The sequence below is a fragment of the Cricetulus griseus genome, chromosome 2 (assembly GCF_003668045.3).
Source record: "Cricetulus griseus strain 17A/GY chromosome 2, alternate assembly CriGri-PICRH-1.0, whole genome shotgun sequence".
In the NCBI taxonomy this organism is placed as follows: domain Eukaryota; kingdom Metazoa; phylum Chordata; class Mammalia; order Rodentia; family Cricetidae; genus Cricetulus; species Cricetulus griseus.
Window position 1 is genome coordinate 39,996,899 of NC_048595.1, and position 16,092 is coordinate 40,012,990.

At 35.1% G+C, this 16,092-nt stretch overlaps 1 protein-coding gene across 1 annotated transcript in view; it reads right to left on the minus strand.

The window, feature by feature from the left end:
- Faf1 (Fas associated factor 1) overlaps positions 1 to 16,092 on the minus strand; it is a 305,459-nt gene that overhangs the window by 152,884 nt on the left and 136,483 nt on the right. Inside the window, exon 8 of the mRNA XM_027402460.1 lies at positions 5,569 to 5,655. Within this exon, the coding sequence (XP_027258261.1) occupies positions 5,569 to 5,655 (87 nt within the window). The remainder of the gene's footprint in view (positions 1 to 5,568; positions 5,656 to 16,092) is intronic.

Sequence of the window (16,092 nt, forward strand, 5' to 3'; positions counted from 1 at the left end):
AGTGATATAAAGATATTTACTCAAGGGAAAGAGAGTTAATGTTTGTTGAATGCCTACTAAATGCCAGACTTTACACCAGGGGTTGAAAAACTGTAAAGGGTCTTACAGTAGATATTCCAGGTTCTGTGGACCTGAAGTTTTTTTTGTTGCAACCACATCCCTGCCTACTATAGCTGGGAAAGTTAACTATATACAATGTGTAAATAAATGACAAGAGTGTGTCCCACTAAAACATTCCTGACAAAAACAAATGGTAAGTACAATCTGGGCTGACAGTTCTAATTGCCAATCTCTGCATTGTACCATGTGTGTCCTTTACATTAGGTAAATACAAGTAACTAACTAATCTATCCTATAAAAATGACTGCATTATGCTAGGGCACTGTGGAACACACCCACATTTTCAGCACTCTGGAGGCTGAAGCAGGACGATCATAAAGTCAAAGCAAGACTGGGCTAAGAAGAACCTATTTTAAAAAACAAAACAAGCAGAAATGGAACCTTCACACTGAACCTTCACAACAGACTTTCAAAGATGTGACTACTGCCTTCATTTTGTAGATGATAAGTTACCTTATGCAACTTATCCAAATATTAGCAATGTTGAAATTCAATGAACTCAGAATCACTTGTGTTGTGATTCGTTAATTTATACTTTCTCTCCACTTCTCTCTCAACCATTTAATCTTGACCTGGATGGAAAAACAAACCTGCATGGAAAGTTTTCAGAAGAACAATTGGAGGATTCTGAATGCCAGCATAAAAATCTATACATAAAAAAAAAGAGGACATTGGATTGTGGTTGAAGATAAGTGGAATGCCATTCCATGACATACTTTAGAAATATTAACCGTACAGAAATGGATTAGAGTGGCTGCATAGAAGCTTATAAATTTACTTGGTTAATAATGTCAAAGTGGTAAGTATATGGTAGTTGTGAGAGTCTGCACTGGAACAGCAGCTTCCATAAGAAAAGAGCAGAGGCACCTGCTCAGGAAAATGGCTGTAACTTGACACCTGTTTACTACAAGACATTTGGAAGAAATAACAGAAGAAAATGATCCCCATCAGAAAGATCAAACCAAAGGGCATTCCCCCATCCACAGATTTTTTTATTTACTAGTACCATTTAAAAGGTGTGAGAGGGGTGGGTGGGTCGGGTGTGGGGGTGTGGGGGTATGGGGATGTGTATGTGTGATTTTTGCTTTATTTTTATAGAGATGCTGCTGTGTACTGGATTTGCTAGGGTGACCTTGTATTGTTGATTGTTTCCTGACCCCTAACACACACGCCCTCTAAACTGTAATTTCTAAATTTTGGAGTTAACATCCCTTAGCCAATTACAGAACTATGGAGGATCACTGGTCATCTCAAAAGAAAAAGGAAAATAAATAAAGTATTAAAAAAATATTAAAACTACATTGATTCTCCCACTCTAAAAGCATTATTTTAAATGGCCATATATTCAAATTACATTATAATAAAATGTCTAGACATCATTCGTAGTGTTAAACTTATTTCTACTTTGTGAAGCCAAGTGCGTCCTCGCTCATGTGTTAGATGAGATTTCACCTACTTGCAACTCTAGTTCTCACAGTTGAACTAACACAGCATGAAAACATCCCCCCACTGCTGAACCAGTGGATAACTATTTCATTGATGAAAAAGTACAAAAGGAGCTAAGAGTTGTGGACAACAAATAGAATCTCATGCCCCATTAGAATATCGCTGTAAGCAAAAAAAAAAAAATGTTTTGTATTTGAAGAGATGGCAACAATGTTGTCAGGGATTGCTGACATCACTAAGTAGTGGAAAACAGCAGAAAACTGAAATCTATCAGGTTCTGGGGTCCTTTAAGTCAGTACCAGAATCTAATTACACAAAGTCCATTCCTTTGTCCTGTTTTCTAAGTCAAAAAGTAATGATAACTATGCTGAAGAAAACCCTTCCTTTGTTGCTACCAAATATTTTTCATACAGTATAAAAACATAAATCAAGTATTATAAAATAATCATTACTTACTTCCTTAAGATTAAAAAAAAAAAAGCTACCTGGATGCAAGCTTTCATGCCATTTATTCATTTTAAAAATTCAACTCGATTTACTGATTAGATCCTTGGTCTGTGGTATTTCCATAAATTCAGGGAGGAAACCACTGCATGTTCTGTGTATGATCAAAGCCATACAAAAACTCCTGCAGCTGAGCAGCAAAAGTAAAGTTAAGGTCCCTGTAGTGAGCAGCAAGTTTTCAGGGACTGTCACTGAATGTTAAACTATCCTAAGTATTAAGTTATGGCATACTGTCCTGGAAAGAAATTAATTATATTTTGTTGGTAACACATTTCAGACTGTTTACACAGCTGACATTTCTCAGCTGTACCCAATTCATGCCCTAAGCTGTGAGGACTATCTTGTTTTGTAGCAGATGCCTCCACTTGAGTGTTTTCAGTAAGTATAAAAACAACACCACCTGCAACAAAATAGATTACTTGTAAAGCACTAGCTTTACATGTTTTTAAGGTTCTAATGAAACAAAGGTTTCTGACATTTGGCTAGTCTCTCTCTCCAAAAAACCATAGTTATGACTTTTTTGGCCTAAACTCAAGCACTGGAGCTAGTAGATCTGCTGTGGCACTAGTTAAAAGCGGCCGCCTGGCCCTAAACATCTTTGTTGTGTCAAATCATGCAGCTCAAGGCACATCCTGCCAATGTGGCAACATTTGCTCTGGGGAAGTGTGGGTAGGCACCACTTCACAGGTCTTGGGAAAAGGTGCAAATATGAATAATGAGGCAACAGGATGAAGCTTAATGGGGATTCCCTCTCATGCTTGCTGTGACTGATACAGCACCAAGTAGTGTGGCATTTCAGTTACTGTCAGCTTAACCTGCTTCTTATATTTTCCTATAGTAAGGGAATTACATTACAACTCTTTCTAAAAGTAAAATCTTACACAACTAGTAAAACATGGGTCTCATAAGAGACTATCAAACTAATTCAATAAATTAGGACACATAATGTATGTGGTACTTTAGTATAGAGGAATAGGTCCTATTTTGCTTATTTTTTCTGTTACTTTTGAGTTTGTACCTTATTGGCCTATTTCCTGATTTCTTTAAGTGTGGGGTCAAAACCATTTTATCTAAACTTAGAGCTCATAGATGTACTCTAAAGCCTGTGCAGCCTTGCATTTTAAGACTTTCTTCATCATCTTCTGTCTTTACTGTCACTTCAACTCGTTTAATATTGACTTTATATTAAACTTGAAATATATCAACCACTTATATCATTCAGATTCAGTATTGCCCAAAGGATAGATAATCTGGAGTGCCTCTACTTACACTCATTGTAGCAAATTTCAGATACTCTTTCATATGCTCAAATCACTGAATTCTTACATCATACTTGAACTATCTTAAGTACAATACTGACAGATGTCTTTACAACCTATTGTAAGCCACACAGTAAAAATGTGTTATCATTAATCTTCATAAAAATGGTGGAAAATGGCTGAGCTTTAAGAATTTTAGTGATGTACTTGGATCTTAAAATTATGTATTTCTAGTAATGATACTTATGTCTCATAATGAGTTTCAAACACAACACTAAGAACATTTCTACTTTTTCATGTCTTCTTGGATTCTAACAAGAAAAACAATCAAGTAAAAAAAAAAAACACCAAAACAAGCAAATAAAACTTACAAAATAGGAACAACTGCAGTCTTGTTTTGGCAGTGGCCAACCACCAATAATTCTAATGTTATACTATTATACAAGTAATAGCAAAAAGTCCTACTGTTTTTTATTATTTTTAAATTTTTGAAGCCCAAGCCTTTTTCCAAAGGACGGGGTTTATAACTAGACTCAAACAGCATCTTCATCAACAAACTGTCTTAGAATTATCTTGTCTTCCCCCCCAAAATTTGTTTCAAAATGTTAGGTAGCAATGACAGAAGATGACTAGATACTATCCAGACAGGTGAAATATTTATTAGAAAAATATAAAAAACTAATTCAAATCTTAGCTATAATCATGATTCTCTTTAGCATTATATATCTTTAAAAATTAGATTTAACTTAGAATTCCTGAAACATCCTCCTATTTGTATTTTTAAATGTTTATGGTCCGGAGAGATGACTTAGTGGTTATGGGCACTTGCTGCTCTTCCAGAGGACCTGAGCTCAATTCTTAGAACCGACGTTGGGTGGCTTTCAACTATCTATAAACTGAAGCTCCATAGGATATGACACCCCTCTTCTGTCCTCTACAACCAACAGACACATACACATAAAAATAAAAATTAAAAAAAAATAGATCCTAATGATCTATACCCACAAGTCAATACATCATTCGGACCTCATCAGAGAAGCTTCTTCTTGGAATATTTGGTAATTAGCATAGAGACCCACAGCTGACAATGTGCAAAGATAGAGACTTTGGAGTACTCCAACCTAAAGGGAAAGTCTGAATCATGCCCCTACCCTCAAGGCTCAGCAATCTATTCAGACGAGGGAATAGAATTAATACATGAGCCAGAAGTGGTGGACTACCTCAATGGAAACATTCATAGACACAAGAAGGTTGGTATGAATACAAACTCATAGGGACTACCTAGGGCACAAATTTAAGTCCAACAAAGTCCTAGTACAGAGAAGGAAAAGTGGGAACAAACTCCCACCCATCACTAAGAGGATATTTACAATCAAGCTGCTGGAAGGGGGAAAATCAGTTTTCTCCAATGGAGATCATGGGTCTATCAACCACATTCCAGTATGGGCCTCAAGTTTAGGACAAGTTAGCCAACACAAACCAGACTCCAATATATTGCATGAAATTCTCAAAAATAAATAAAAACAATTTTAAACAAACAAACAACAAAACCAAACCCAAAACAGGACAGTTATCTGTTTAGAACAGGTTAGTAAGTACATCTGGAGAGAGATGGAACAAAACTTTAAGTCAGTGGGCTTCTTAAGAAAGTCTATTCTTTTGGAAAAGAGTTAATTACGGAATAAATGGCAGAAATAGAAAAGGTATCCAAATTTATAATAGAAAGTACCTTTAAAATGGTATCATTATCAGATGACAAGCTAATATTTTCTTTATTTTTAAATAAAAATAAATGGATAGAACTATAAATAGTTATGTGCTATTTATATCAACTGTAAAATATAGTAATTTTTAAAGCAACAGACTATTCAAACATACAAACACACAATAAGTACGCACATAAATATGTATGTGTGTTGGTTAATTTTGAAATATCTACAATTTAGGAAAATTCTTTCTTCACCTTGAACATCTTATTAATAATAACCAGATATATTCTCATCAAAGAAAAGTTTAAGTCAAATCAAGCAATATTAAGTTCCTAACACTGATACAAATCATTACCAAAATAATGTTAATGTGCTTGGCTTATGACATTTGTTCTTTAATGTGTTGAAATTAAATTTTTGACATAAATAAAAAGCTCTTTCAATGGAAAATTCCAAAGCATTTGACTCTGTTTGTATACTACACTACAACTGTACTACAAAGGAAGGTTATATACTGGATTATAACTTACTGAGTCATCAGTGGCAGAAGCTGGCCAGCCCTCCCATAACTGATGTCGAACAGGTATACTTGTAAGGTCATACACATTTCTCTTTACCTATAAAAAGAGAGCAACAGAATTATAACAGGATTTTGACATTATTTTAATTATGGTAGCTTTAATTCATTTGTTTAACATAAAACATGTTTCACATTTTCTTTTAGCTTCAAAACAATTTAGAATACAAGCCAGAAAATTTTTAGAAAAGTTTAAAAATATAACTGTAAGAGCAGAATTTCAATGAAGGCTAGGTGAAGTGATGTTTCAAGAAATGACTGTCTTTTGTGACTGATTTCAGTGTATGCATGGGTGTGTATAAGTAGACATGTGATATGAGAATTGGTGCACTCAGAAGCTAGAGGCATGGGATTCTCTGGAGCTGGAGATTCAAGTGGTTAGCGCCCATATGGGTACTAAAAAGTGAACTCAAGCTCTCTGCAAAAGCAGTACATACTCTCAAGCACTGAGCCATCTCTCCAGATCCATCATGACTAACTTTTGATCACTGGCTGACTTCAAGGAGCTTTTCAGTTAAGAAACTTCAGTTAATAGTTCACTGAAAGCTGACTACATTTGTAAATGTTTATAAGTAATTTAATTTTAAAACTTTATAATTCAAACAAAAGTATATTTCAAGTTTTCATTTGATGGGGGATGTTCTTCTGTATATGTTTCTCTTATCTAGCTGACGAATAAAACACTGATTGGCCAGTAGCTAGGCAGAAAAATACAGGCAGAGCTACCAGACAAGGAGTCTAGGGAGAGGAGGCCAGAGAGACTCCATGTAGCTACCGGGAAGATAGGACACGTCAGGCATTCTCTGATAAGATAGGGTCATGTAAAAATACACAGATGAATTGTATGGGTTAATAATTAAGAGAGAGCTAGCCAGTAAGAAGCCTGGGCCATCAGCCAAACAGTTTATAATTAGTATACGTCTCTTTGTGTTTATTTGGGGCTGAAGGGCAGTGGGACCAGGCTGAACAGAAACTCTGACTACATTCATTAATGAGAAGAGAGTGAATTTTGCTTAAAGTGGAATAAGGGACTGAAGTTACTTTATGTTTTACTTTCAAAGGCATAGAACAATATAAAGCAGGTAAGGTAATTTCTTTAACATCATCCCAAATTAACAACTAAGGTTTCCATTAATATCATAGTTTAGCCTCTCCTAAAGACAAAATAATTGCTACATAGAGAGATCCAGGACAGCCAAAGCTACTTAGTGAGATCCTGTCTCAAAACAAGCAAACAAATAAAAAAATTAAAACACCAAAATTTTTGCCTAACAGCAACATTGTACCTTTCACTTTAAAGGAAGAAGAGTCATCAAAACAAGGTTGTGGAGAGTTCAACTATCTGCTATCCAGTGACTTAAGGATCATATTTTGCTGAGGGTGTTGAGCCACACCTGCAACTCCCATACTCCACTGTAAGGCAGAGGACCTTGAGCAAGGGGCCAACTTGGACAATTTGAAGGATTCTGCAAACCCACACCCCCCAGAGGATCATACTTTATTTTCTTAGAATTTTTTTTTCTAAACACACAAAAGTTCTATTTCCTTTTTCATTCACAATTAAAATTAATAGCTAATTACAATAATGAAGAGGCAGTCCATCTAGTATACGCTTACATCCAGGCTGATTTTGAGATGTTGTACGTATCTTCTAAGATTTTAAATATGGCTACTCAACAAGCAGCACTAATTCATGCTTCTAAAGTGCAGAGCTGTAAAGTACCATGCTGTTTAGCTACAGCACTTTGTTATATTACTCTTTACTACACACAAACAAATCTAAGTTGCCCTTCCAGTAAAACAGAGATATGCACACACTAAGGAAAAAGCAAAGCATGGAACTCAATCTATTTTTATCTCTAATGTACCCATGGGGGGGGGGATTAGTAAATGAGATCTGAGGAGCTTGGGACACAGCTTGACCCCCCACTCAATTTCAACAAAAAGCTTTTCTCCAGCGTGTCTCAGCAATGCTTAGGCTACTCTGCAAATTTTTTCTGATAGTCATCCCATCAAGTTTGGGAATTCTGATCAGTGCTTGCCATTCCAACAACTCAGCCAAAGGCAATTGGACCAGACTTTAAGCAATTTTACTAGTTGAATCCATTTAGTCACAAACATGTATTAGTGCCACTGGGGACAAAGGTGCTTCAATATTCCAAAACATTACATTCATAAAAGAGAAAAGTCACAAAAGAAACTATGAGGAATCTTTAGACTTCAAGACAAAATTTCTTTCTTTAAACTTAAGTGCCTAAATACACCAGAGTTCATCAGCTATTTTTGAAGAAAAGCAAGAAAAGAAAAAATGTGTATGCATTGAAAAGATGGAGCGGTTATCCAACCAATGGAAACTTGCATAAACATGATGGCCACATAAACAATTAACTTTGGAGTGAAATTCCTTAAATTCTACCTTAATTCCAAAATACCATGATACATTACTCTGAAATAAACAGTATTTTCTTGTTTCATTAACTCATATAAAACTGCACTGAAGAGAATGACATTCCTCTGCTATTCTAAGCCTGAAAAGCATGTTCTGGCTATAGTGCCATGTTGGTATAAAGCACAATGCCAGACTGATGTGCTGAACAAAAGTGATCAAAGTTAAATTAATGTTAGCCATTGCACAAGCATTTGGCTTCATTGTCCTTCCCAGAATTGACATCTGTTAAGCAACTTGTCGTAGAATAAACTAGTCAATGCAGAGAGAACTTAGCTGAGAGAGTACCATGTAATGCATATTAGGCTAATGTTTGATTATTCCAATGCAAAGGCTAAATTCACAAAGTACTCAATGACAAAAAAATCTTATGATAAATCACAGTCACTAAACAGCAATTTAAGTGAAAACAAATTGGCTTTTCAAAATTAAATCTATGCTGTAACCATTGGCAGATTTTAGCGTTATAATGCAAAGTAGTAACAGAGACATCAAAATGGTGAGTTTAGTAAAAGAGATAAAAATATTATTGTACAGTGAAGGAATTAATAAGTACACAAAGCAAATGTACAAGTAATTATTTTTAAAGTAGTCTTTAAGGAACTTGAATGACAAAGCACAGGTATGTATAAAATGATGCTGATGAGCAGGGTGATGGTGGCACACACCTTTAATCCCAGCACTTGGGAGGCAGAGGCAGGCAGATCTCTGTGAGTTCAAAGCCAGCCTGGTCTACAGAGCAAGTGCGGGGGCAGGCGCCAAAGCTACACAGAGAAACCTTGTCTCAAAAAAAAAAAAACAAAAGAAAAAGAAAAAGATGCAGATGAATTTGAAGTTCCTGTGAAATAGATCAAAGACACAGAGTTCTCCTAGAGAAGAAGAGAGACTAAAGAGAAAAGAAGTGGAGAGAAGCAAGGGGGTAGGCAAAAGAGTAGGGGATATGAATGATGGAGAGAACAGGAAAAGAAAATGGAGGGGAAAAAAGATAATTAGAAAGGGATGAAGTGTGAAAGGCATTAGTGAGGATGGGGGGACACGAAGCAATGAGAGATTTCTGAGTAGCTGAGAAAGGGAGAATGAATACGCAAAGGTTGGTCCCCTATAGATGACATTCTCAGCTGATAATACTGTTCCATTTCTGATGCAGTTTCATCTTTAAAGGCTGTTAAATTCCAATTAAGTAAGAACAACTGACACTTACTAGATAACATTTCTTAAGGGACTTTTTTTGTCTTACATATTTCCTTTGATCAGCAATGGCTCAAAATCATGCTGCACCTTCAAAATCTTTATAATTCTTGCTTTGTGTTAAGCTCTAAATCTATGAGATTTTAGGATGCTAAACCATACAAATGTTTCATTTAGTTCTGAATGGATGTAATAGATACTATGGTTGCCAGCCAAACACTAAAACAAACTATACTATATTTGAATTTGAAGTTCTAGACTAACCATAGATTTTTCTGGAGATTGCTTTCTAGATTTTTTTAAGAGGACTTTTCTCCACTGCTTCAGATGAGTAAATAAAATCACTCACAGACACAGACACACACACACACACACACACACACACACACACACACACACACACACACAAGAATAACGAGAAAGTACAAGATATGGTTCAGATTTATTAGTTACTTTCATTGTTGACATATATCTAAATATGACAATAATTTTAAGTGCTAATTTTCTCTACTTCAAGATTCACAGCTCCTCAATATCTCTAAAGATGTTAATATTAAACAGAACACTGGGGGAAGGAGCATTTCATGATGGCATACTCTATATAAATATACTCATAAGAACTCATCTTTCCAAGTTTTCTTTTAAATTCACTTAAAGTTCAAATAGCTTTTCTTTGAGTGAAATTTCATTACAATTTCTTACAGAAAAGTTCTTAGGATAATTACCCAACTAAATGCTCAATTTTAAAATTTAGATTCAAGTGAGATTAAACTCAAAATAATTTTCATAGTTATTCCAACTGAAACTAAAAGGTCTATAACACTTAGAGGTTAACACTCAGTTACAATAAAGTCATTTCTTGTCAACTAAATACTGATAAAACTTTTCTGAAGGAATTTTAAATGCCGCTCAGGTATGTGCTGTGGCATAAGAAAAACAGAACTAGAGTTCCAATTCTAATCCAACAGCTATTATTGTGGACAAATTGGTGGGGCCTTTCTTATAGTTTACTCAACCTTAGAAGAGAATAAATCATGATCATTTCTGCCTTTCAATGTTATAAAATCCTATGATTTCATGAAGATATTGGAGTTAGTCCTGGGTGCAGAAAAAGAGCTAAATATATGCAAGACAAGGACATAATGAGGGCATTTACAACTATTAAGGCTCTAGCCTTAATTTTCTAAAATGGAATAGAGGTAGAACCAATATATATAACTGACATCAAAGAGAAAAATTCAAATAATTCCAGATGAAAAATAAAGACATAGAAGCATTTTAAATCAAAATTTTCTTGGATAAAGAAAATTATGTCTTAATTTTTCTTATGCCTTAATAAAAAAAACCTAATTAATATTTTTCCCCTCATAAGATGTCATTTTAAAATAAGGCCCGTCACAGTTTTTTAAGTAACTATTCCTTCAACTATGTCATCAGTGAGAAAATGGCCTGGCCAGAACACTGCTACCTATACGTTAACAGTTGTCAAGATTTTTTAAATTCACTTCACTAAAAACCTTTGAAATTGTGTCCTTTATTTTTATTTATTTAAATGTAATGTAGGAAAAATATATTTAGCTGATATGGGTTCAGAATAGTTTTAAATTGGTTCTGGATTTTCTGAATTAAGATACTAACACACATTATTATCTTTACAAAAATTAACACTAAACGGCAGGCATCCAGTACAATTTTCCTGCCACTGTTGCAAGAAAAAAGGCCTCTGGCCATAGCAGAATCTGAGCTTATCCAAATTTGAAACATATTGAACTAAAAGCTGCAACTACATGGAAGTGTTTGCTGTGGTCTGTTTAAATCAAAACACGGCACACAACCAATCTGAGTCCCAGTTTCCTGGCAATCCCTGGTGCTCTGAAAGGCCTGTGTAGTTAAGAAACCAATCACTTCTGATTCAGAATGAACAGGCTTTGAACACATACTACATATCTAATGCATTTCCTTCTTTTTAGCAGATTGTACATGCACTGCAGTTGCACATGGATTTGTTTTCCTGAGATGCAAGTCTAAAAATCCTTCCTGAACAAAAAAAAAACCAACAAAAAACAAAACAACAACAACAACAACAACAACAAAAAAAAAAACGTTTGAAACCGGATGGTGCAAGGGGAATGAGAAGGTGGCATCAGTAATCAAATGTTAATTAGCAAGCTTTTCCCCTTCCCCCAGGGCTGGCCTGTGTTAGAGAATTCAAATCAGAAATCAATGCTCCAAGTGTTTAACTATTACTTCTTCTCATTAACCATTAAAAGGCCAAGCAATTTTCTCCTCATAAAAACAGTAACTCAAGAATTTCTTTTTCTCAAATACCATCTTTCCAGAAAACAGTGAAGAGGTCTATAAAATTCAAGGGCTTTTCAACCAGGCTTGACCAAACTGTATTCTGTACTTTTAAAACATCTTTTGATTCTAAACGAATTCTTCACTCCAACAACTGTACCTTAGTTCTGCTTTTACCGTACTTAGAAAAACATAATTTGCTTCTTCCCTATAAAGAAACAGGGCAGCAGGCATTTTATGAGATTACTGGGATGATGATAATAAAGTGAATCAGTACACATCATTGTGAATGGATCTTGGCCATCATGAAAAATCACCAAAAATAAGATTAATCATTCCCACTAAAACACAGTAATTATACGGAAATTTTGATGAGAATAAAAAGACTGTAAAAATTACAACTAAAGCTACATTACATTTAAACCAAACTTGTATATTTAAATAAAACTAAATTTATATCTTTACCTAAAAGTTAAGTCTCGATTTAAAGATAAGAGACTTTTTTTCTTAAGTCTCGATATCTCAAGCTGGCCTACAACTGTGTAGAACAGGATGGCTTCAAATACTGTGCTCCTCCTACCTCCATTACCAGGCATACACCACCACACCAGGCTGATGTGGTACTTCGGATATAATCCACGGCTCCATGCATGTTAGGCACTCACTGTGCCAACTGAACTACATCCCTAGCTCTCAAAACAATTATGAAAGAACAACAAAAGTCTGTAATAGACCTATACATCACACATGCTAAAAAGGCTAAATATTAAGGACTCAGTGTACTAAGAGCTTTTAAAGACTTTGTGAAGTTGATAATAATGGTACAATAAATGTATGAAGTCAATGACTTTTCTACAACAGTAGTTCTTAAAGCAGCAGGATTATCAGATAGAAGAAATCAGAGATGAATATTCCAGGGCCCTGTGTATCCAGTGTGCTAGACACTGTGGGGCATTGCATGATGAGTTGGAACCAGCCCTAAAGGTAATTCTTACCAGTCTGAAGTTTAAGAATTAAAAGTTTTATATGCAGGATCCTCCAGGCAGCCATATTTATTTAGTTAACTGATTTTTAAGCCCTTCAAAATTTGTGCATCAGGAGCCCTGTCCCTTTTAAGAATGAATAAATTTATAGAAATCCCATAAGGTAGGTGGGATTAGATGGCAAACTGCTGTCACTGAAATCTCTGAACCTTGCAAATTTACTATCGTTCAATAAATTCTGACATTGTGGAAAGTCAGAAGTGTTTTCATCTTATTTCTGTCATAGTGAGCTCATGACAAACTAATAAATATCATGGACGAAAATGGTTGGTTTACTGCTTACAGTGAATAAAACAGCAGGTATTCAATAAATTCTCTTAAAAATCCCCCCACACACATAAAATGAAGTAAATTAATGAGTTTGTACCATCAGGAAGGAAAATGTCAATTAATAAGTAAAACCCAGAAATAACTGCCACAGTATAAGAACATTTTCATGATTCTCATGTTAGATGGCTTTCTTTCATTCTCTAATGTCCAATTTATATATTAGTCCCACTGGTTCAGTTTATGTTCCAGTCTACTAGTGGTAGAACATGTGTTCAGCATAGGCAAAGTTCTGAATCAGATCTTAGGAGAATGAAGTGAAAAAAAAAATAAAAAAAGACAAAAGATTGTGAATGAACAGTAAATTCCTTAAGTCAGAAATGTTTTGATGTTGTATTTGAATTTCAATGGTCAAAACAAGATGTATAGAAGAAATGCACTGGTTAATTTCAAGAATAGTATACATGTTACAAAATATTTAGTTACAAGCATATTCACCATAGCCTTGTCCACCAAACAAAAAATTGGTATAATCTAGTCAAGAAGTAATATAGTTAAATAAATAAAATATGCAACACTAAAGTGACCGTGCTGAAAGGGAAGAGAGCAACTAGTCAGGCAGTTTTAGAGCAAAGAAGGACTTGACCCAACGAAGAGCACCTGGACACCTGGTGGCAGTGCTCTACCCTAGTCAGTAGACAGGCCTAAAAAAGCCATATAGCAACTTTATGGACTATCTTCTTTCTCACTTAAACTTTCTATAATAAAATTTCTAGAACTTGGCCTTGTATGGTCCATAAATTTCATTCTTTGAATTCACAAGAAAAGAATCTAGAGCCACTCACTCAGTGAACATTTCCTGTGGCTGTGAGATTCCAGCACCTTAGTTACTGAGTTAAGCCCACCTAAATAAGAGAAAATGGCTGCATCAAATTCAAAGACCCCACTTTTATTATGTTAAAGCAGAGCCTGCAAAGTGGATCCCAAAGGCCAATAACCCTGTGTTGTTTGTTTCTACTAGGAAACTTCACTAGGACATCTCCATTCCTTGTGTTTTCATATGGTCTCTGGCTGCTTCTGCACTGCCAGGCTAGCAGAGTTGAGTAGCTCCAACATATTGTATCTTCAAATTTCTAAAATGTTTATTATCTGGGCCTTTACAGGGACAAAAAAGCTACTTATTTATGTAGAAGATAACTAACTCTATAAGATGTTAAAAAGTAGGGACTGCAGCTACAAATAGGGCATCTATTCCTCCAAAGCTCAGGAAACATTACGGAAGGTGTGTGTTGGGGGGATGGGGGTGGTTAAAATCCATAGAAGTAGAGGAGTGTGGAAGTCTGATTTTTGGACATAACAGTGCTACAGCACTCTGGCACTCATAGCAGATGTCATTACCTGCAGAAGATCCTCACCCCTCCCTCAAACATTTTCTCCTGTGGTGTAGCCAATAGTATAAAATACTTATTCCTGCAAACAACCCTAATGAAACTCACTGGGTTAAAAAAAAATTTAAAAACAAGATATGAAAATAGATGGGGGACTAGCTGGAAATATAAGAGATCTTAATAGGAAAAGAAGGGAGACAAAGGACAAGGGAGGCTAGCAGGGAATTATATGATGGAAATACATTATACATATGTATGAAAATGTCACAAACTCATTATTATGTGTAATTAATAGATGCTAACATTTTTAAAAGCTAGGAGGTGAGGCTACAGCTCAGTTGCAAAGTGTTTGACTATTACACACAATGCCCCATGTTTAATTCCCAATACCATAAAAAAGGAAAAAACAAAAGGATTACAAAATAATGTAAATTGTTGCTTAAATATATGAATATATACACACATATCCATACTATAACAATAAAGATATACAACAAATACTCGATTTCATTCTATATCATGAGATAATGTCTCATTTCACATATCTGAATAATTTCTATTTTTCATCTTTAATGAGGAATTTTTTAAATGTTTCTATTCAAAGTAAAGAAACTTACACCAGAACAACCTGGCTTTTTATTTCACTTGTCCTATTAATTATCTAGATGGTGCTGAATAAAGAAGTGGAGAGGAAACTGAACAAGTACTGATAGTAGTTCCTAATTTATATTAGTGTATCATGCCTACAATAACCTTTACTATTATCGTGTTCATTTTACAAATACAGAAACTGAGGCTTACATAAAGTAATTGATTCAAGCTTCCTCCACTTAGTAAATGTGAGTACAAAGTCTAATGTAGCTCTATGAAATTCTAGGGTCTAGATCCTTTCTTAATTATAATGGATTTCTTAACCTGAATTTTGTCTGTAAAATAAAAAGTTGTAAGCTATTTTTAAAACTTGTTCCACCTGACACTTTTATAATTGTGAACAAGGAATTTCTTTCGTATCTTCTTCTACAAGACAGGATCTTACTACCAACTCCAATCTGGCCAGGTACTCCCTTACCTTAGCCTAACTTTGAAAGTGCTGGGATTATTGTGAATTTTCTATGAAACCATTCATACTTCAACAGTGGTCTTTAAATAGTAACAAGTGAGAGTGACCAACTATAGGCAGTCTGTATCATAAGAGCAAGAAACCCTTCCACAACCGTTGTACTGAACAAGCAATGAAGTATAGTTCCTGGCTGTCAAATTTGTACTGTTAAGCACTGTCTACAAAGAATAACTTCTAGAGCAAATAGCAACTGGTTATTATTACATAACTGACTGCTGCTTCTGCAGTAAGAGGGCAGTTCCTGAGGTCACAAATAACAGAGAAAGAAATCACAAGACAGATAATCATCGTTGTCGACGTCGTCGTCATCATCATCATCATCATCCAAGGAAATAAACCAAAGCAAAAAAGAGAAAATATTAACATAATAAGTAAGCTTTATCATATGACTGTAAACAAACACCCTTCTTATCATCACTAACCAATGCTTGAAGGTTTCAACTGGAATAAAAGAATATGATGAGAGTCACATTATGGCATTGCTACTTTTATGTAGCCAATAAACAGTATTTCAATTCTTCCATACCTTGTTATTCCAGTTCTCCTCCCTCCCTCTCTCTCCCTTCCTCCCCTCCCCTCAAGATGAACACTCTTGCCAACTCCTTCTATACCTTTGATTTGGATAAGTGAAATTTTTATTACAAACAGCTATGTTATATTTGCAACCTGTGTGAGTTCTAAAATGAAATTGAATGTGTAAGAAAGAGGCTGTGGTCAATGATTTTAA